The following is a 23441-nucleotide window of genomic DNA, read 5'->3' on the forward strand; positions in this document are numbered from 1 at the left end:
GAGAAAATGTTTAAAAATTATTATAAGAAACATAAGAGAAGCTAATACATATCAAAATACTCGGGCTTGAACTCTTACTAAAAATTTAGTAAAGTAGAATAAGATGGCCAACCAGACACAGCCAAGAGATGTCTCTTCCAAAAAGAGAAGCTAAAATGTCAAGTAAACTGTCACATTCTGAAGAGATCTTTTGAGAAAAAACACCCAAAGTCAATGGAGAAGTGATGCAGACACCAAGGGTGAATAGGGACGAAGCTAGGAAGCCTATATGGAGTCTCCAAGTGTCACGAAAGGCTCCCAGTCCTGACCAGGTCCTAAGGAAGGGGTGACTGAAGGAACTGTGAGGCACCACACTTCCATTGAAGACCTCTGGGATCTAAGCTAAAAGAGATCCCATGACCCCCACGACAGTTGAATTGGCAAGGTGAACTTTCCAGAGAGGAGGCAGAGACTGAGCTCAAGCTTGCACAGTGCCCAGAAGGTTTTGTCTGTGGGGAAGCTGCTGCAAAACACAACCATAGGTGCTCATCCTCCAAGGCTCTCCATCCTGCTCCGAGTGGCTCTAGCCCCTCTGAATGGCCAGGTTGGGAGAACAGGGCTGCTTTTCCCACAGGATCATGGTGCATCTGATTTGCAAAACCCCTTTTTAGCTGGCCACTCCCGAGACCCCTGCCTGGCCACTCTCATAAGAGGAGGCACACAGCACAGCCTCCATTGCCCCAGCTGAGTGTTTTTCCATTGGCCTGAGAGCAGTTTGCCCCTCTGCAGTAGAGTCAGGGGGCCCAGAAGACAAAGCTTTCAAAGCTTCGGGCTTAGTTCCAACCCTCCAGGGTTTGAGCCAAACACCCAGGAGTATGAGGTAAGATCTGGGGCTTGTGCTTAAGCCGGAGATGAGCCCCCACTCTCAGAACATCGAAACCAATGTCTGATGTATGGGTTTGTGTGCTGGCGTGGGAGTTGGTCATCCATCTCTCCACAAAACCAGACAAGAGTAAGTGTAGCAAGTTGGCCAGGGACAATTTCTCCTGAGGCAGCCCAGAACACCTAGAATGACCTATCAATCTGGGCACCGAAGGTTTGGCACAAAACTAGCTGTTCAGATCTGCTCCTGGAGTAGACAACAGAGGGAGAAACTGACAGGGGAGTAAGAGCGAGCAGTTCCCACAGCCATCTGTTGGGTAAAATATCCTGGGCCTTGGGTGTTGCAGCAGCTACAAACCAATGGCACCACTTCCTTGTCTGGGGATCCTCCATCCTGGGCCCACTGCATAAACAGACCACTTGTAGACATACCCCACAACCCACTTCGACTCTGCCAAACTCAGAGGACCAAAAGGGCCCCAGGGAATGGCAGGTCCCCTGGTGGCCCCACCTTTGACTCAAATAGCCCCTGGGAGAGAGTGCAGCCTGCCAAGAACCTGTTTGAGCCTAAAGAAATGGGGACCTAGCACCAGTGTTTGCAAGGGGCTCTCCCAAGGCCCAGGAATGGAGTTGGTGAGGTCTCATCTACTGGAGTTCACCCTGAATTGTACCACCAAATAAAAATAAATTTGTCTACCATGAATCACCTGTGAAACCCAAGGCAGAAAAGCAGCTATAGCTAAGGAACCCATACAGAGCCTTGGGTCTCTAAAAGCACGAAGAAACAAAACCAATCCATAATACACAATATGCATCTCAATGAAACCCTCAACAGGAAAAAAGAAATAAAACCAAAAAGCCTCATCGAAATGACAGTAACTTCAAATAAATAAAGAAACATTACACATCTCAGATGAGAAGACATTGGCACAAAAATTCCATTAATCTTCGGAGTACTCTGTTACTTACGAAGATTGCACTAGCTCCCCAGCAATGGATCCTAAGCAGATTGAGATGGCAGAAGTGACAGACATAGAATTCAGAGTTTGGATGGCAAGGAAGCTCAACAAGGTTCAAGAGAAAGTTGAAACCCAATCCAAGGAAGTCAGTACAATGATCCTAGAGTACAATGACGTAGCCACTTTAAGAAAGAAACAAATTTGAACTTCTGGCATTGAAAAATGTACTGCAGGGAATTTCAAAACACAGTCTGAAGCTATAACAATAGACTAGACCAAGCTTAGAAAAGAATTTTTGAACTCAGAGACGGGCCCTTCAAATCAACTCAGTTTAAAAAAAAAAAAAAAGGAAAAATAATTTTTAAAATGAACAATAACTTTGAGAAACATGTGATTATGTAAAGAGAACAAACACACAATTCCTGAGAGATGGAGAGACAGTACGCAACTTGGAAAACATATTTGAGGATATAGTTAACAGAAATGTTTCCAATTTTGCTAGAGAGGTAGACAAGCAAATGTAAAAAAAACAAAAAACAAAAAACAAAAAAACTAGAAAATCTCTGTGAGACACTATACAAGATGACTACCCACAAGGCACATAGTCATCAGGGTTTCCAATGTCAAAGTGAAAGAAGAAATCTTAAAGGAAGCTAGGGAAAAGTGTCAAATCACAAAAAAGAGAACCCCATCAGGCTAACAGTGGACTTCTCAGCAGAAACCTTACATGCCTGAAGAGATCAGGGCCCTATGTACAGCATCCTTAAAGAAAATAAATTCCAAACAAGAATTTTGTATCCCAGCAAACTAAGCTTCATAAGTAAAGAAGAAAAAATATTTTCTAGACAAGCAACTGCTATGGGAATTTCTTACCACTAGACCAGTCTTACAAGAGATCCTGCAGAGAGTTCTAAAGATCAAGATGAAACAATGATACCTGCTTCCACAAAAACACACTTAAGTACATAGTAACAGACCCTTAAAAGCAACTATACAATTGAGACTACAATGTAAACAGCTAACAACATCACAACAGGATCAAAACTTCACTTTGAATGTAGTATCGAAATTAACCTTGAATATAAATGCTCTAAACACTCTCACTTAAAAGACACAGAGTGGCAATTTGGATGACTAACCAAGACCATCCATCTTTTGGCTTCAAAAGATCCAGCTCACATGTAACAACACCCATAGGATCAAAGTAAAGGGATCGATAGGATCAAAGTAAAGGGATAGAGAAAAATCTGTCACGTAAATGGAAACAAGAGCAGGTGTTGTTATTCTTAAATTGGACAAAGCAGACTAAACCAACAACAATAAGAAAGGACAAAAAGGGGCATTACATAATCAAAAAAGGTTCAATTCAACAAGAAGACATAACTCACCTAAATATACATGCACTCAATATTGGAGCATTGAGATTTATAAAACAAGTACTTCTAGACCTAAGAGAAGACTTAGCCACAATAAAATAGTGAATGACTTATTACCCCACTGACAGCTTTAGACAGAAAACTAACAAAGAAATTCTGAACATAAATTTGACACTGAACCAATTAGACATAATAGACACCTATAAAATATTTTACCCAACAACCACAGAATACACATTCTTCTAGTCTACACACAGAACACACTCTAAGATCAACCACATGCTTGGTCATAAAGCAAGTCTCAATAAATTAAAAAATATCAGCAGTGTATTAAACATACTCTCAGATCACAGAGGAATGAAAATAGAAATCAAAACCAGATGATCTCCCAAAACCACATAATTACATGAAAGGTAAACAACTTGCTCCTGAATGACTTTTGACTAAATAACATTATTTAATAACCTTAACATCACAACTAGGGGAAACAGAAATACCAGAAAAGAAAGAAAAAAGAAAAGAATCCCAAAAGTAACAGAAGTAAAAAAATAGCTAACATGAAAAGTTTCTGCAGTGTGTTGAATTCACATTTGAGGTAGACGCTGAGGCACAATGGATCAATATACATGGTCCAATAATTGGATAGAAGATGGCAGACTAGAAGATCATGTGTGCTCCTCTCACAGAGGGGGAGCAAAACAGGCTAGTGAATACTGAACCTGCAAGCTGATCATCTGAGAAATCACGTCGGGACCCATCAAGGCAGCAGAGTGACACAGAATGCAGAGAAAAGTAGAGCTGGACACCAGCCTGTCTGGGCTCACCATGGAGACAGGAGAACCTCCCCAGTATGGGAAAGGGTGAGTGAACAAGAGCTTCCAGGGGATTCGTATTCTCCACAGAGTATGAATGCAAGCCTGGAAATGAGAGAATCCTCCCAGGTTCCCCATGCCTTCCCCACTACCACGCTTCTAGACAGGCAGAGAGCCACCCGGACATTTTGAAGTGGCAACTTTTGGAATCCAAGGAAACTTTTACAAGCCTTGGGTCCCAAAGCAGATGAGCATCGGCACCATATCCCCAGTAGAGGCCAAAGTTTTGGTGCCTGGGAGCAGTTGCTTCACTTCTCCTTGCTGGATGGGGCATCACACCAGCTTCAGACCCAGCAGTCTCACTTCTGTGTGAATTCAGCCAGAGGACACAACCTCCTGTTGCCTTGGATGATAGGGTGGGTTACCCCATCCAACCCTGCAACTGGTAGCCAGGTGGGCAACACTTGCTAGAGCTTCTGGCCCAGTGGTTCTTGCATCTGTGTGGATTCAGCCAGTGGGCACAACCTTCTATTGTCCCAGAAAGCACCTCGACAGCAAGGCAGATAATCACACCCACCCCTGGCACTGGTAACCAGGTGGGCAGCACCTGCTAGACCTTTTGACCCAGTGGTGTTACTTTCTTGTGAACTCAGCTGGACTGCACAGTTTCCGGTTGTCCTAGGAAGCACCCAGAGAGCAGGGCAGGTGACTTCACCTACCCCTGCCACTGGTAGCCAGGTAGACAGCACCTGCCAGAGTTTCCAGTACAGCATTCCCACTTCTGTATGAAGTCAGCAAGTGGGCACAGACTCATGTTGTTCCAGAAAGCATCCAGATGGCCCGGTGGGTGACTCAACCCACCCCTGCCTCTTGGAGCAAGGCAAGCAATGCCAGCTAGAGCTTACAGCACACTGGTCTTACTTCTGCTTGTATTTGCAAAGGGACACAGCCTCCTGTTGCCTCAAAAACACACAGACAGCAAGATGGATAGTTCTACCCACTCCTGCTTCTCAAAGCTAGATGGGCTGCACCCACTAGAGCTTCCAGCCCAGCAGTCCCACCTCTGCCTGAACTCTGCAGGCAGGTGCAACCCCATGTTCCCCTGGGAAGACCTGGACAGCAGATTAGGGCTGACACCGCAAGGATACAGCCTGTCTTCCAACTGTTGCCCCTGTCCAAGGGAGCTACTTAGGCCAGAACACCTAACAAAAGAAACATGGACACAGAGACAGTAATTGGAAGGAATACATTAAAGACCCAGGGGCAAACTAGATTCAAAGCTTGTCAATAGAACCCACCTTATACAACAATCAAACTCTGAAGGGTATCAAAGAAGACAAAAGCAAAAAAAAAAAAATTATCCAAAGGACAGCAACTTCAAAGATTGAAAGAACAGTAGCCAACACAGATAAGAAAAACACTAGCACAAGAACTCTAGCAACTCAAAAAGCCAAAGTATCTTCTTGCTTCAAATGACCATGATAGTTCCTGGCAAGAGTTTTTAACCAGGACAAAATAGCTGAAATGTCAGAAATGCAATTTAGAACATGGATAGGAATGAAGATCATCAATGTTCAGGAGAAAGTTGAAACCCAATCCAAGGAATCTAAGGAATACAATAAAATGATACTGGAGATAAAAAGATGAAATGCCATTTTAAGAAAGAACCAAATGGAACTAACAGAGCTGAAAAACTGTAAGAATCTCATAATACAATCCCAATTATAAACAGCAAAATTGGCCAAGCTGAGGAAATAATCTCAGAGCTCAGAGACTAGTTCTCTGAAGTAATAGGCATAAAAAAATAAAGAAAAAGCAATATAAGAAAAAAGAGCAAAACCTCCAAGAAATATGAGATTATGTAAAGAGACCAAATCTATGACTCAGTGGCTCGCTGAAAGTCAGGAAGAGAAATCAAGCAACTTGGAAAACAAATTTGAAGATATCATCCACAAACACTTCCCGAACCTTGTTAAGGAGGCCAATGCTCAAATCCAAGAAAGGCAGAGAATCCTTGTGAGGTACTATAAAGATGACCATTCTCTAAGACACAGTCATCACATTCTCCAAGTTTGAAATGAAAGAAAAAATGTTAAAGGCAACTAGAAAGAGGAGGCAGGTCACCTACAAAGGGAAACTCATCAGGCTAACAGCGAACCTTTCAGCAGAAATCCTACAGGTAAGAAGTGACTGGGGGACTATATTCAGCATTCTTTTTTTTTTTTTTTTTTTGAGACGGAGTCTCGCTCTGCCGCCCAGGTTGGAGTGCAGTGGCCGGATCTCAGCTCACTGCAAGCTCCGCCTCCCGGGTTCACGCCATTCTCCTGCCTCAGCCTCCCGAGTAGCTGGGACTACAGGCGCCCGCCACCGCGCTCGGCTAGTTTTTTGTATTTTTTAGTAGAGACGGGGTTTCACCGTGTTAGCCAGGATGGTCTCCATCTCCTGACCTCGTGATCCGTCCGTCTCGGCCTCCCAAAGTGCTGGGATTACAGGCTTGAGCCACCGCGCCCGGCCATATTCAGCATTCTTAAAGAAAAGAAACTACAACCAAGAATTTCATATCCAGCCAATCTAAGCTTCATAAGCAAAAGAGAAATAAGGTTCTTTTCAGACAAGCAAATGCTAAGAGAATTTCTTACCACCAGAGTTGCCTTACAGGAGGTCCTTATAGGAGTGCCATAGATGGAAAGGAAATACCATTACCAGCCAGAACAAAAACACACTAAGTGCATAGATCACTGACACTAGAAAGCAACTACACAATCAAATCTGCATAATAACCAGCTAACATCAAAATGACAGGATGAAACCTGCACATGTCGATATTAACCTCAAACGTAAATGGGCTAAATGTCCCAGTTAAAAGGCACAGAGTGGTAAGTGGGATGGAGAAGTAAGACTCAACCCCAGTCAAGAAGAGACCCTTCTCACATGCAATGATATCCATAGGCTCAAAGTAAAGGGATGGAGAAAAATCTACCAAGAAAATGGCAAACAAAAAAAATGAGGGTTGTTATTCTAATTTCAGACAAAACAGACTTTAAACCAATGAACAAAAAAGGCAAAAAGAAAAAATGTTACATAATGGGAAAGGGTTCAGTTCAACAAGCAGACTTAACTATCTTAAATATAAATACACCAACACAGGAGGTCCCAAGTTCATAAAGCAAGTTCGCAGAAACTTACAAAGAGAATTGGATAACACCACAGTAATAGTAAGAGACTTCAACACCACACTGACAGTATCAGACAAGTTATCAAGGAAAACAAAAAAACAAAACTGTTAAAAAACTTGGGACCCAATTTTGACATTTGACCAACTGAGTTTAACAAGTATCTACAGAACTCTCCACCCCCCTGAAAAACAGATTGTAAATTCTTCTCATCTACAAATGACACAAACTGTAAAATCACACACACAATAAAAAATAAAACAACCCTCAGCAAATTCAAGAAAGCCGAAATCATACCAAACATACTCTTGGACCATTGTACAATAAAAATAGAAACCAATACTAAGAAAATTGCCCAAAATCATACAAAGATGTGGAAAGTAAACAGGCTGTTCCTGAACAACTTTTGAGTAAACAATGAAATTAAATCAGAATCAAGAAATTGTTTGATATTCATAAGAAAAAAGATATATCATACTAGAATATCTGAGACACATCTAAAGCAGTATTAGGAGAGAAGTTTATAGTACTAAGTGCCCACTTCAAAATGTTAGAAAGATATCAAATTAAGAATCTGACACCGAAATAAGAGCAAACCAACCACAAAGCCTGCAGAAGATGAGAAATAACCAAAAACAGAGCTGAACTGAAGGAAACTGATACATGACACCCCATGCAAAAGATCAGCATATCCAGAAGTTGGTTCATTGAAAGAATTAGATTGATAGAATTCTAGCTAGACTAATAAAGTAAAACAGAGAAAAGATCCATATAAACACAATTAGAAATTACAAAGGGCACATTCCCAATGACCCCACAGAAATTTAAAAAAAAAAACAAACCCTCAGAAACTACTATTAACACCCCTATGCACATAAGTTAGACAACCTGGAAATATACAACCTCCCAAATTTGAATGAGGAAGATATTGAATCCCTGAATACAATGATAATGCAATCTGAAATTGAATCAGTAATGAGTCCTACCAACCAGAAAAACTCCATGACCACACAGACTCACAGCTGAATTTCACACAGACTCACAACTGAAAAGATGTATAAGGAAGAGCTGGGACCATTCCTATAGAAACTATTTCAAAACAATTGAGGATGACGGACTTCTCCCTAACTCAGTCTATGAGGCCAGCATCATCCTGATACCAAAATCTGTCAGATACAAAACAACAACAACAACGACAAAACTGCAGGCCAATATTTTTGATAAATTTATATTCAGAAACTTTTTATATTCAAAAAATACTAGCAAACCAAATCCAGCAGCACATCAAAAAAGGTACTCCACCCATGATCAAGTAGGCTTTATCCCTGGGATGCAAAATTGGTTCAACACTGCAAATCAATAAGTGTGATTCATCACTAAAAACAGAAGTAAATACAAAACCAAATGATCATCTCAATAGATACAGAAAAGTTTTCTGGTAAAATACAACATCCCTTCATGTTAAAGAAACCTCAACAAACTAGGCACTAAAGGAACTTACTTCAAAATAACCGGAGCCAGCTGGGTGCTGTGGCTCACGCCTGTAACCCCAGTACTTTGGGAGGCCAAGACAGGAGGATCACCTAAGGTCAGGAGTTCGAGACCACCCTGACCAATATGGTGAAACCCTGTCTCTAACAAAAATACAAAAATTAGCCGGGCGTGGTGGCACATGCCTGTAATCCCAGCTACTCAGCAGGCTGAGATAGGAGAATCGCTTGAACCCAGGAGACAGAATTTGCAGTGAGCCAAGATCATGTCACTGCACTCCAGCCTGGGTGACACAGTAAGAATCCCTCAAAAAAAAAATAATTAATTACTAAGTAAATAATAGGAGCCATCTATGAAAAACCCATAGTGATCAATATACTGAATGAGCAAAAGCTAGAAGTATTCCCCTTCAGAAATATACCAAAACAAAGATGACCACTCACACCACTGCTGTTCAATATAGCACTGCAAGTCCTAGCCAGAGCATTCAGGCAAGAGAAAGAAATAAAAACCACTCAAATAGAAAGAGAGGAAATCAAACTATTTCTGTTTGCAAATGATATAATCCTATACCTATAAAACCCCATAGTCTCTGCCTAAACACTCCTAGGTCTGAAAAACAACTTAAGCAAAATCTCAGGATAAAAAATCGTTGTACATAAGTCAGTAGCACTTATATACAAGAACAACGTCCAAGCTAAGAGCCAAAACAATAATGCAATTTCATTCACAATAGTCACAAAAACATAAATTTTAAAGGAATATACCGAATCAGGGAGGTGAAAGGTATTGACAATGAGAATTTCAACACAATATTCAAATAAATCAGAGATGACATAAACAAATGGAAAAATATTCCATGTTCATGGATAGGAATACTCAATATTGTTAAAATGGCCATACTGCCCAAAGCAGTTTACAGATTCAATGCTATTGCTATCAAACTGTCAATGTCATTCTTCACAGAATTTGCAAAAACTATCTGAAAATTCATATGAAACCAAAAAGAGCTTAAATAGCTTGATGCAGGCATCATGTCACTCAACTTCAAACTATACTACAAGTCTATAGTAACCAAAACAACATAGTACAGGTACAAAAAATGGACAAAAAGATCAATGGAAAAGAATAGAGAGGCCATAAATAAAGCCACATACCTACCACCATCTGACCTTTGACAAAGTCGACAAAAAACAAGCAATGGGGAAAAGGCTCGCTATTCAATAAATAGTGCTAGGATAGCTGTATAGCCATATGAAGAAGGTTGAAGTTAGACCCCTTCCTTACATCCTTTACAACAATGAAATTAAAATCAATTAAGGATTTAAATATAAAATCTAAAACTATAAAAACCCTGGAAGGTGACCTAAGAAATATCATTCCGGACAAAGGTCTGTGCAAAGATTTTATGACAAAGCTGCCAAAAGCAATTGCAAATAAACAGAAAATGACAAATGGGACCTAGTTAAACTAAAGTGCTTCAGCACAGTAAAAGAAACTATGAACAGATTTAACAGACAACTTATGGAATGGGAGAAAATATTTCGAAACTATGCATCACACAAAAGTCTAATATCCAGAATCCATATGAAAATTAAACAAATTAGAAAGAAAAAACATCAAATAATTCCATTAAAAAGTGGACAAAAGACATAGACATTTTTCAAAAGAAGACATACACCCAGCCAACAAGCATATGAAAAAACACACAACATCATTAATCATGAGATAAATGCAAATTAAAAACACAGTTTGATACCATCTTACTGCAGTCAGAATAGCTATTACTAAAGTCAAAAAATAGAAAAAAAATGATGACAAGGTCAAAAAGGAACGGGAGAACTTATACACTGCTGGTGGGAATGTAAATAAGTTTAGTCACTGTGGAAATCAGTGTGGCAATTTTTCTAAAACCCTAAAGCAATGTGCCATTTCACCCAGCCATTTCCTGTACCCAATCCAAGTATTCGGTAAATGCCCAAAGGAATATAAATCATCCTACCATAAAGACGCATATAAAGATATGTTTATCGCTGCACCATTAACAATAGCAAAGGTATTAAATCAATGTAAATGCCCATTAACAGTAGCCTGGATAAAGACAATGTGGCACATATACACCATGGAATACTACATAGCCATGAAAATGTATGAGATCACGTCCTTTTCAGGAACATGGATAGAGGTGGAGGCCATAACCTGACACAAACAAATGCAGGAAGAGAAAACCAAATACTGCATGTTCTCATTTATAAGTGATAGCTGAACTTTGAATACATATAAACACAAAGAAAGAAACAATGGACACTGGAGTATTTTCAAGAGTGAAGGGTGAAAGGAGCATGAGGATAAGTACCTATCAGGTACTATGCTTATTACCTGAGTAACGAAATAATCTGTACACTAAACCCATGTGACACACAATTTACCTATATAACAAACCTAAAATAAAAATTACAAATAACAATAAAATAAAATCAGAGCAGGACTGAATGAAATTAAGAACCAAAATCTATAAAAAGAATCAATAAAACCAAATGTTACTCCTTTGAAAGGATAAACAAAACTGACAGATCTCTATCTAGATTAAGAAAGAAAAAAAGAGAGATGATCCGAAGAAGCACAAGCAGAGATGACAAAGGTGACATTACAACCAATCCCACAGAAATGCTAAAGAACCTCAGAGACTATTATGAACAGTTTTATGTAAATAAAATAGAAAATCAATGGGAAATTGATAAATTCCTGGAAACACAACCTCCTGAGAAATTTTAACCCCAAACAGACCAATAATAAGTCCCAAAATTGAGTTAGTAATTAAAAACCAATCAACCAAAAAGAGATGGATTCACAGCCAAATTCTAGTAGATGTATAAAGAAGAACTTTAAGCTACCAATTTTACAAAAATTATCCCAAAAGATCAAAGAGGAGATACTTCTTGCTAGCTCATTCTACTATGTCAGCATTATCCAGATACGAACAGATGGCAAAGATACAATTAAAGAATAAAACTACAGGCCAAAGCCCTGATGAACCTACATGCAAAAATCTTTTACAAAATACTAGCAAACTTCATCCAGCCCCATATCAAAAAGTTAATTCACCACACTCAAGTAAGCTTTATTCCTAAGATGCAAGATTGGTTCAACATACACAAATCAATAAATGTGAGTCAGTACATTAACAGAATTCAAAGCAAAAGATGTGATTATTTCAATAGACACAAGACAAGCTTTTGATAAAATCCAACATCCTCTCATGATAAAAACCCTCATAAAACTATACCTTAAGGGAATATACCTCGAAATAATACAGAGTTGTCTATGACAAATCCATAGTCAACGTCTTACTGAATAGACAAAAGCTGGAAGCATTCCCCTTGAGACCTGGAACAAGACAGGGCTACCCACTTGCATCACTGTTATTCAACATAGTACTAGAAGTCCTAGCCAGAAAAATCAGGCAAGAGAAAGAAATAAAAGGTATCCAAATAGGAAAAGAAGTCAAATCATCTCTCTTCAATAATCATATGACTGTATACCTAGAAAATCTAAAGATTCTACCAAAAGGTGTCTACCACTGATGAATGGCTTCAATTAAGTTTTGAGATATAAGTACAAAAAGCAGTAGTATTTCTAAACACCAATAATGTTCAAGCTGAAAATCAAAAAAAAATCCCATTTGCAATGGCTGCAACAAAAATAATGAAAAACATAGAGAAATATCTGTTCAATGAGGTGAATGACCTCTACAAGGATAACTACAAACCACTGCTGAAAGAAATAAGAGATGACGCATAATAAATGGAAAAACATTCCACATTCAGGGATTTAAAGGATCGTTATCATTAAAGTGGCCATACTGCTCCCGAGCAATCTACAGATTTAACATAAATTATTTCAAGCCACCAATGTTATTTTTCACAGAACTAGGAAAGAACTACTAGACAATGTATATGGAAAACAACAACAAACAAAAGCCCAAATAGCCAAAGCAATCCTTACCAAAAAGAGCAAAGCCCAAGGCATCACATTATTCTACTTCAATCTATGCTATACTACAAAGCTACAGTAACTGAAACAGCATGGTAATGGTACAACAACAGACACAGAAGCTAATGGAACAGAATACAAAACACAAAAATAGAGCCACACACTCACAACCATCTGATCTTTGACAAAGTCAACAAAAACAATCAATGGGGAAAGGATTTCCTATTTAACAAATGGTGCTGGGATAATTTGCAATCTATACACACAAGAAGGAAACTGGATCCCTATCTCTTCTCATCTACAAAAATTACCTTAAGATAAAGTAAATAATTAAATGCAGACCTCAAATTATACAAATCCTAGAAGAAAATCACAGACATTTATTTCTCGACATAAGTCTTGGCAAATAATTTATGGCTAAGTCCTGAAAAGCAATCGCAAAAAAAAAAAAAAAAAAAAAAAAAAAAAATTGACAAGTAAAATCTAATTATACTAAAGAGCTTCTGCACAACCAAAGAAACTATCAACAAAGTAAAAAGACAAACTACAGAACAGGAGAAAAATTTTGCAAACTGTGCATCTCACAAAGGTATAATATCTAGAATCTGTAAGGAACACAAAAAATGAAAAAGAAAAAAAAAAACATTAAAATTGGCATAAACAGACATTTTTCAAAGGAAGACACACAAATAGCCAACAAGCATGTGAAAAATATTCCTCATCACTAATTAACAAAGAAATGCAAATCAAAACCACAATAAGATACCATCTCACACTAGTCAGAATAGCTACCATTAAAAAGTTAACAAATAATAGATGCTATCAGGACTGTGGAGAAAAGGGAACACACACACTCTTGGTGGGAATGTAAATTAGTACATCCAATATGGAAAGCAGGTTAGAGATTTCTCGAAGAACAAGAAATAGAACTGCTGTTCAAACCATCCAACCCACTACTGGATATGCACCCCCCTTTCCCCAAAAAAGTTGTTCTAACAAAAAGACAAATGCACCCATATGTTCATTGCAGCACTATTCACAAGAGCAAAGATACGGATTCAATAACCTAGGTGTCCCTCAATGGTGGATTAAATAAAGAAAATGTGATACATATGCATCATGAAGTACTACACAGCCACAAAAAAGAACAAAATCATGTCCTTTGCAGCAATGTGGAATACAACTGGATGCCATTATCCCAAGTAAGCTAACACAGAAACAGAAATTCAAATATGTATTTTCACTTATAAGGGGAAGCTGAACACAGGTACACATGGACATAAAGATAGGAACATTAGACAGGGGACTACAAGTGGGGGTGAAGTAGAAAGAGGAGGAAGGGTTGAAAAACTACCTACTGATTACTGTGCTTACTACCTGGGTAATGGGTTTGATCACACTCCAAACCTCAGCATCACACAATATACACATGAAACAAACATGCACATGTGCCCTTTGAATCTAAAATAAAAGTAAAAATTGTTTCAAGTCTACTTAATTGTTTCAAGTCTACTTAATGTAAAATATAACTATAGATGCAAAAATTTCAATCAAGTTCAAAGATAATTTGGAACAATCTTACCTAATTCATCTGTTAAAAAACATTCTTTTAATACCAGAACTGCATTTTATGAGTATTATTTTATGTCTGTTGACAAAACATTTGCTGGCATTTCTGTGACGGAGGAAGAGAAAAGATACTTTTCAGCTTTTTGGAGTTATCCCTTCTCATGTTCACAGTAATCACAATAATTCTATATTTTATACAAGAGTGCTATGAAATTTCTTTTGGTGGTTTTGTCATGAAGTTTTAGCACATGCCTATGTCCTGAATGGTATTGCTTAGGTTTTCTTCTAGGGTTTTTATGGTTTAGGGTTTTATATTTAAGGCTTTAGTCTATCTTGTGTTAATGTTTGTATAAGGTGTAAGGAAGGGGTCCAGTTTCAGTTCCCTGCATATGGCTGGCCAGTTTTCCCAGCATCATTTACTGAATAGGAGATCTTGTCCCTATTGCTTGTTTTTGTCAGGTTTGTCCAAGATCAGACAGCTGCAGATGTGTGGTGTTATTTCTGAGGTCTCTGTTCTGCTCCATTACTCTATATGTCATTTGGGTACCAGTACCCTGCTGTTTTGGTTACTGTCGGTTTATAGTATACTTTGAAGTTAGGTAATGTGAGGCCTCTAGCTTTGCTTTTTTGCTTAGGATTCTCTTGGCTATACGGGGTCTTCTTTGATTCCATATGAAATTTAGAATCTTTTTTTTTTTTTTAATTGTGTGAAGAATGTCAGTGTAGTTTGATGGGAAGAGCATTGAATCTATAAATTACTTTGGGCAATATGGCAATTTTCACAATATTGATTCTTCCTATCCATGAGGATGGAATGCTTTTTCATTTGTTTGTATCCTCTCTCATTTCCTTGAGCAGTGGTTTGTAGTTCTTGAATAGGTCCTTCACAACCCTTGTTGTGAAGTATTCCTAGGTTAGCTGTATTCCTAGGTATTTCATTCCCTTTGTAGCAATCATGAATGGGAGTGCATTCATGATTTGGCTCTCTTTTTGCCTGCTGTTCGTGTAAAGGAATGCTTGTGATTTTTGCACACTGGTTTTTGTATCCTGAGACTTTGCTTACCAGCTTAATGAAATTTTGGGCTGAGATGATGGGGTTTTCTAAATATAAAATCATGTTGTCTGCAAACAGAGACAACTTCACTTCCACTCTTCCTATCTGAATACCCTTTATGTCTTTGTCTTGCCTGACGGCCCTGGCCAGAACTTCCAATACTATTTTGAATAGGAGTGGCGAGAGAGGGCATCCTTGTATTAGTTTTCAAAGGAAATGCTTCCAGCTTTTGCTCATTCAATATGATATTGGTTGTGGGTTTGTCATGAATAGCTCTTATTATTTTGACATATGTTCCATCAATACCTAGTTTTTTGAGAGTTTTTAACATGAACGAATGTTAAATTTTATCAAAAGCCTTTTCTCTATCTATTGAGATAATCTTGTGGTGTCTGTCTTTGGTTCTGTTTATGTGATGGATTATATTTATTGATTTGCATATGTTGACCCAGTCTTGCATCCCAGGGATGAAGCTAACTTGATCTGGGTGGATAAGTTTTTTGACGTGCTGCTGGTTCGGTTTGTCAGGATTTTACTGAGGATTTTTGCATTGATGTTCATCAGGGATATTGGCCTGAAGATTTTTTTTTGGTTGTGTCTCTTCCTGGTTTTGGTATCAGGATGATGCTGGCTTCATAAAATGAGCTAGGGAGGAGTCCCTCCTTTTCAATTGTTTGGAATAGTTTCAGAAGGAATGGTACCAGTTCCTTTTTATATTTCTGGTAGAATTCAGCTGTGAATCCATCCAGTCCTGGGATATTTTCTTTTTTTTTTTTTTTTAATTGGTAGGCTATTAATTACTGACTCAATTTCACAGCTTGTTATTGGTCTATTCAGGGACTTGACTTATTCCTGGTTTAGTCTTGGTAGGGTATATATAACCAGGAATTTATCCATTTCTTTTAGATTTTCTAGTTTATTTGCGTAGAGGTGTTTATAGTATTCTTTGATGGTAGTTTGTATTTCTGTGGGGTCAGTGGTGATATTCCTTTTATCATTTTTTATTATATCCATTTGATTCTTCTCTCTCTTCTTCTTTATTAGTCTAGCTAAGAGTCTATCTATTTTGCTAATTAAAAAAAAAAAAAAAAAAAAAAAACCAGCTCCTGGATTCATTGATTTTTTGGAGGGTTTTCGTGTCCCTATCTCCTTCAATTCTTCTCTGATCTTAGTTATTTCTTGTCTTCTGCTAGCTTTTGGATTAGTTTGTTCTTGCCACTTTAATTCTTTAAATTGTGATGTTAGGGTGTCAATTTGAAATCTTTCTAGCTTTCCGATGTGTGCAGTTAGTGCTATACATTTCCCTCTTAACACTGCTTTAGCTGTGTCCCAGAGATTCTGGTGTGTTGTCTCACGGTTCTCATTGGTTTCAAATACCTTCTTGATTTCTCCCTTAATTTCATTATTTACTCAGGAGTCATTCAGGGGCAGATTGCATGAAATTGAAATTCCATGATTTTGTGTGTTTCTGAATTCTGAGTTCCAATCTGATTGTAATAGATGCTGGCAAGGCCCTAGAGAAATAGGAACAGGTTTACACTGATGATGGGAATGTAAATTGGTTCAACCATTGTGGAAAACAGTGTGGGAATTCCTCAAGGATCTAGAATCAGAAATATCATTTGACCCAGCAATCCCATTATTGGCTATATACCCAAAGGACTATAAATCATTCTACTATAAAGACATGTGCACATGTATGTTAATTGCAGCACTATTTACAATAGCAAAGACATGGAACCAACCCAAATGCCTATCAATAATAGACTAAATTAAGAAAATGTGGTACATATATACCATGGAATAATATGCAGCCATAAAAAGGAATGAGATCATGTCCTTTGCAGGGACATGGATGAAGCTGAAAGTCATCATCCTCAGCAAACCGACACAGGAACAGAAAACCGAACACCACATGTTCTTACTCATAAGTGGGTGTTGAACATTGAGAACACATGGACACAGAGAGGGAAGAAACACACACCAGGGCCTGTTGGGGGGTGGGAGTGAGGGGAAGGAACATAGAAGACAGGTCAATAGATGCAGCAAACTGCCATGACACACATATACCTATGTAACAACCCTGAACGTTTTGCACATGTATCCCTTTTTTGTTGTTGTTGTTGTTTGCTTGTTTTTGTTTTTTAGAGGAAATGAAGAAAAAAAGAGTACTTTGAAAATAAAGAATTGGTTCACTATGAATGTATTTATAAATGTGAGGTTAAATTAATTTTCTAAGCAAGTTAAAATAATGGCACAGAAGATAATTATTTTAAGCACATAGTAATTGCCAAGCTTTGCAGTTTTTATTTTTTTATTTTTAGTTATGCATTTATGTTACAGGGGGTGTGTGGGAGTGAGAAAAAAAATCTGTACAATTAAGTTAGAATTGCCCATAAAGGCAAATTAGAAAAAAGTAGAAAGACTAAGAGTGAGGTGTCCCTGGGTCAGATGAGGAATAAGAGGACTCACTTTCAGGTTTGACCTTTTATACCTGTGCGTTTGTCCATCCATACTACAGACAACAGAATGGAAAATAGTTTTACAGAACTTCTACAAACCTGAACAGCATCACAAACCTCCATCGCCTCCTGATATGTGAGGAGCTCTCAACCATATGTTCATTGGCACCATATGTTCATTCGATTCCAGAAAGATTGTTTAGAACTGATCTTCCTATTGAGGCTTCATCTTTTACTAAAACTAGGCGAGCCCAAAAAACAAGTTGCCTGAATTTCCCTCCCTTTTCCAAAAAGTTTTGTTTCTGTTTCTTAGTTAGATTAAAATTTTAAGAAATATGCATCATAAAATATTTTTAATAATAAAATAGTTTTCCTCTTGGTTTATTCCAAAATGAGCAATTTTAATGATACTTTTCTTGTGCTACTTTCAAGGATGGAAAGCATACAGAAAAAGGATATGACTGAACTAATTTACACTCCCATCTACCATGGAAAAGTGTTCCTATTTCTCTGCATCCTCTTCCGCATCTGTTGTTTCCTGACTTTTTAATGACTGCCATTCTACCTGGCGTCAGATGGCATTTCACTGTGGTTTTGATTTGCATTTCTCCAATGACCAGTGATGATGTGCTTTTCTTCATATGTTTGTTGCCTGCATAAATTTCTTCCTTTGAGAAATGTGTTCATATCCTTTGCCCACTTTTTGATGGGGTTGTTTTTTTCTGGCAAATTTGTTAAAGTTCTTTGTACATTCTGCATACTAACCCTTTGTCAGATGGATAGATAGCAAACATTTTCTCCCATTCTGTAGGTGGACTGTTCACTCTGATGATAGTTTCTTTTGCTGTGCAGAAGCCCTTTAGTTTAATTAGATCACATTTGTCAATTTTGGCTTTTATTGTCATTGCTTTTGGTGTTTTAGTCATGAAGTCTTTGCCCATGCCTATGTTCTGAATGGTATTGCACAGGTTTTCTTCTAGGGTTTTTATGGTTATAGGTCTTACATTTAAGTCTTTAATCCATCTTGAGTTAATATTGTATAAGGTGTAAGGTGATTCCTCAAGGATCTAGAACCAGAAATACCATTTGACCCAGCAATCCCATTATTGGGTATATACCCAAAGGATTATAAATCATTCTACTATAAAGACACTTGCACACGCATGCTTACTGCAGCACTGTTCACAATAGCAAAGACTTGGAGCCATTCCAAATGCCCATCAATGATAAATTGGATAAAGAAAATGTGGCACATTTATACCAGGGAATGCTATGCAGCCATAAAAGAAGGATGAGTTCATGCCCTTTGCAAGGACATGGATGAAGCTGGAAACCATCATTCTCAGCAAACTAACACAGGAACAGAAAACCAAACACCACATGTTCTCACTCGTAAGTAGGGGTTGAATAAAGAAAACACATGGACAGAGGGAGGGGAATATCACACACCGGGGCCTGTCTGGGGGTCATGGGGTAGGGGAGGAATAGCATTAGGAGAAATATACCTAATGTAGATGATGGGTTGATGGGTGCAGCAAACCACCATGGCATGTGTATACCTATGTAACAAACCCGCATGTTCTGCACATGTATCCCAAAACTTAAAGGTATAATTTTTTTAATAAAAAGGATTTTGAAGTTCATAACCCAAATAAATTTCTACTAATCTATTATGTTTTGATGTTATTACATTTTAAAAAATGTATTTTATGAAATACTTGGTAGGAAAAAAAGCATACAATGAAGACAGAGCTTTTGTCTCATTTTAATATGCATATGAGAATATGATACAATTGTTTTAGATCTTTTTTTTATGTTCTATATTCTAACTCCACAGCTCCTGCCTTGTATAGAAAATGCAGCTGTAACCCAGTCCCTGTTGGACAAGGGGTGGAACAGATGGCTTGTGATCCTGTACTGCCTACACATTAGGGAAGCACCAAGGCTTAGATGGAATACTATTTTTTTTAGTACTAACAGTGCTAAAGTGAGAATAAATCATCAATCAGGGGGATGGAAGCCACTGAGCCTACAGTCACAGAGATTCTACTGCTGTGCTTGCTGTTTCTCCCATAGGTCCTGAATAAACTGAAGTGCGGCCGCTTCCAAAGACCAGTAATTAATCAGAAGGTCTCTCCAATTTCCAGTTTGTTCTCAACCCTAGAGCCTAGATGACACACGTTTAAACTCTTCCATGCTACTGACCACATAATTTCCTGAACAGTATGATCAGCCATTAAATTTTCTTGTCTGCATTTTTGAGAGAAAGGGAATTTGACCTGAAATTACTGATCATTTTGTCAACTTCATTCCATTGTGATTTTTTTTTCAAAGCCTATATATCCAGTGCATACTTAATCTATATTTAAAAGATATCAATATTTTTATGAAATTTAACGTTGGGGGTTGGAAAAATATTCATATGCTATTAAAGGTTAACTTAAATAAGAGTACATCTCTAAAAATTAATAGAAAATATTAGATATTTTCTACTATTTAATTATGATATTAGAAAATGTGTGTGATATTTTCTTGATAGAGCATCTTCTTTTTAGCCACATGTGCAGGAGCAATATATGAAAATAGCAGTAAATATCAGTGTACCAATAAGTGACATGTGAATTCCAATATACCTTCAAGGTAATAAAGGAAAAATTACTACTTAATTGTGTGTTCCATTAAGTCTTTCCAATTTACAAGAGAGAAAAGAAAAAGTAATATACTTGTTATGAATATTCAGTCTTGTATGTATGGGCCAATGTTTAGAGAGGTATAATATGATGAATAATGTTTCCTTTTTACAATTATTATTTTGAGCTCTCTAGTATAAGTAGTAGTTTCTATAGCATAATTTGCTCTACAACATCATTTGCTTCATATGTCTATCTCTTCAAATATTTCTCCAACATCAGCTCATCTTACCCCACAATTTCTCAGGAGAGGAAAAACAGCAAAACCAACAAAAACTTACCTTTCCAACATACTGAGGATCTGGTCCCATATGTTCTTCTAAAACAAAGAACTGATTCCATACCCATCCCCTTTTGGGACGATGGTGGACTTCGGTCTCACCTTCAATGTGTTTGGTTTGGTTTCTCGTCACCTTGATGGAGCTGTGGTGAGCGGTTCCATAACACCTCTGCACAAAACAGAGACACACTAGGACTGGACAGATGCAAGATGTGCTCGTAATTTTCATTGTAAGGTAACTTTCCAGTTCACCGTTTTCCTTCTTTTCCTTGTCGGCCACCAATGCTTAGTGGGCATTCAAGAAAGAAGCCAGAGCATCTTTAGGAAGGACAGTCCAAAGTAAATTGTTTAGCGTGTCCATGATTTAACTGTCCATCAGGGAAAGGTCAGATCACATTTACATTCTGAACCCCTTGGAAAATCAAAGCTGTAGTTGTCTGATTCCAACTCTTCACAGTAGTTGAACACAAGCAACCATTTTCAACCTAATGGAAAGAGAAAATTATCTGTGTTACAAAACATGTTTTTTTTTAACTATTTGCTCTGAATACAAATGATACTATTTTGCAATGTGATACTGATAGGCAGAGAACATACACCAATTCTTTAGGACACATCCAGAAACCTATACACCTATATGTCTACATGCATTTTTACATGAACCTTCCTATTTGTTCCATTAATTCTCAATTATAAATGTATGTATAATTCTTGTTTTTGTTAGACATAATACAATGTGTTATATATAATACACATTAATTACCTACTGTATGAGACTCATCAAACTTTGACAAAATATCCCAAGGCCTGAAAAATTGTCACAGACCATAACAGCAATCAAATAGGTACTGAAAGTGCTCAGTAAGTAAAATGGAAGAAAATAAAAGAACAATGAAAAAGGTGGCTGAAAAAAAAAATGAATGCAAGTGAAAATTACTCCAGGCTTGGGGAACAGATTGGACGAGTTGAGTGTGAGTAAGAATGCCAATTTGGCTGAATTATAAATTGTGTAAATTTTGATAGGTCCTGCATATCTACCCAGGGTATGGACTTCACACACTGACAAGGCAGATTTTCAAGCTAGGAAATTACATTACTAGGCTTGATTTCTAGTACACATGATTCTAGCAATTATCTAAAGACAGGATTTAAAAAAGGAAAAAAATAGTGGCAAATAAACAGAGGAAAAATGTTTCGATTTTTAAAATAAAAATAAATAAATAAACGTTGAAGACATGAGTGTAGGTTATACTATGATTGGGAAACAAAGTAAAACATGAAAAATATTTCTGCAAAACTAATGACAGGATTTGGGAGAGACACGAATGACTGAAATTTGGGCCAGGCACGGTAGCTCACAACTGTAATCCAAGCACTTTGGAAAGTTGAGCCAGGCAGATTACTTGAGGTCAGGAGTTTGAGGCCAGACTGGCCAACATGGTGAAACCTCGTCGCTACTAAAAATACAAAACTAGGTGGGCGTGGTGGTGCATGCCTGTAATCCCAGCTACTCGAGAGGCTGAGGCAGGAGAATCACTTGAACCCAGGAGATGGGTGTTGCAGTGAGCGGAGATTGTACCATTGTACTCCTGCCTGGGTAACAAGAATGAAACTCCGTCTCAAAAAAACTACAATAAAATAAAAAGAATGACTGAAATTATAAGCTTATTTAAAGCATATAAATTTTGCATCAAGTTTTGCTGTACTGTTATATATGTGTGTTTGAATATGTGTTTAGGAAGGTTACATTGTTTCAAGAATATGGCTATTTCATTTAGTAAAAAATATTAAATAAATCACTTTCTCATTGCATGCAATTCATCCCTGTACGTCAGCACAAACTGAAATGTAGATCTGAATAAATAACAAATTGACATGACAGTATAATTAATTTATAATACTGAAAACAAATAATCAGTTACAGCATGATTCTCTTACACAGTCGAGGACAGATTTGGTCACGAAGGAAAAAAGTCGCATGAGACTCAAGAGCAGGGCATTTTTCTCTGAGTATTTCTTTCCATAAATGAGGGTTAATAATAGCACTTACTTCACCTTTGTGCTAGAATTGTATAGGATTAGAAGAATTGGAATTTCATTTTTATCATTTGACAAATATAAAATTTACCTTTTAAAATATTTTCTGAAAGCAAAGGTATTCTTCCCTCTAGCTTAAATCAAAACAACTTCAAAACTCTCCTAAAATATAAGAGAGAGCAATACTATTCCAGCTCCAACATGGCAAGAGCACTGGAAAGAGAGTCAGAAATCACAGGTTTTATTTTCTGACAGTTTACTTACTATATGAATTTATGTGAACCATCTCATTTTTTTCAGTCTCACTGTCCTCATTTATTAAAATTTGTGGCTGGAATAACTGTATTTAATATTCTTTCCAGCATTTGTAATAAATTATTTGAATAAGTTTATATTAAACTTTTTATTTCCCAAGAGATTCTTAATTTTCAAATCATGACTTTCCCAAAAAAAAAAAAAAAAAAGAAACTTTATCTAGTTTTTCTTCTTAGAAGCCAAGTTGTTGAAGATATAGAAGGTGTTGTATTTTAATACTTTCACACCATTTGGTGTGATTTTCAAATAAAATTAACATCTTTGCCCTTCATGCAAAGTTGTTTAACAAAGCATAATTTATGAGTACAAGGTGAAGAAAGTGGCTTTTGTAATGAATTACAGATATGTAAAATGAGTGTTTTCTTTACA

The 23441-nt window shown here is 37.5% G+C and overlaps 1 protein-coding gene across 21 annotated transcripts in view; it reads right to left on the reverse strand.

The window, feature by feature from the left end:
• Positions 1-23441, reverse strand: part of CDH18 (cadherin 18) — a 1124701-nt gene that overhangs the window by 326271 nt on the left and 774989 nt on the right. For all 21 annotated transcript variants that reach the window (XM_078004402.1, XM_015139758.3, XM_028849356.2 and 18 more), the window contains one exon: positions 20722-21205. Coding sequence is in view for 16 of the 21 variants with exons in the window: in XM_015139758.3 (XP_014995244.1) it covers positions 20722-20949 (228 nt within the window). In the remaining 5 variants the exon portion in view is untranslated. The remainder of the gene's footprint in view (positions 1-20721; positions 21206-23441) is intronic.

Source organism: Macaca mulatta, chromosome 6, assembly GCF_049350105.2.
Source record: "Macaca mulatta isolate MMU2019108-1 chromosome 6, T2T-MMU8v2.0, whole genome shotgun sequence".
Taxonomy (NCBI): Eukaryota; Metazoa; Chordata; class Mammalia; order Primates; family Cercopithecidae; genus Macaca; species Macaca mulatta.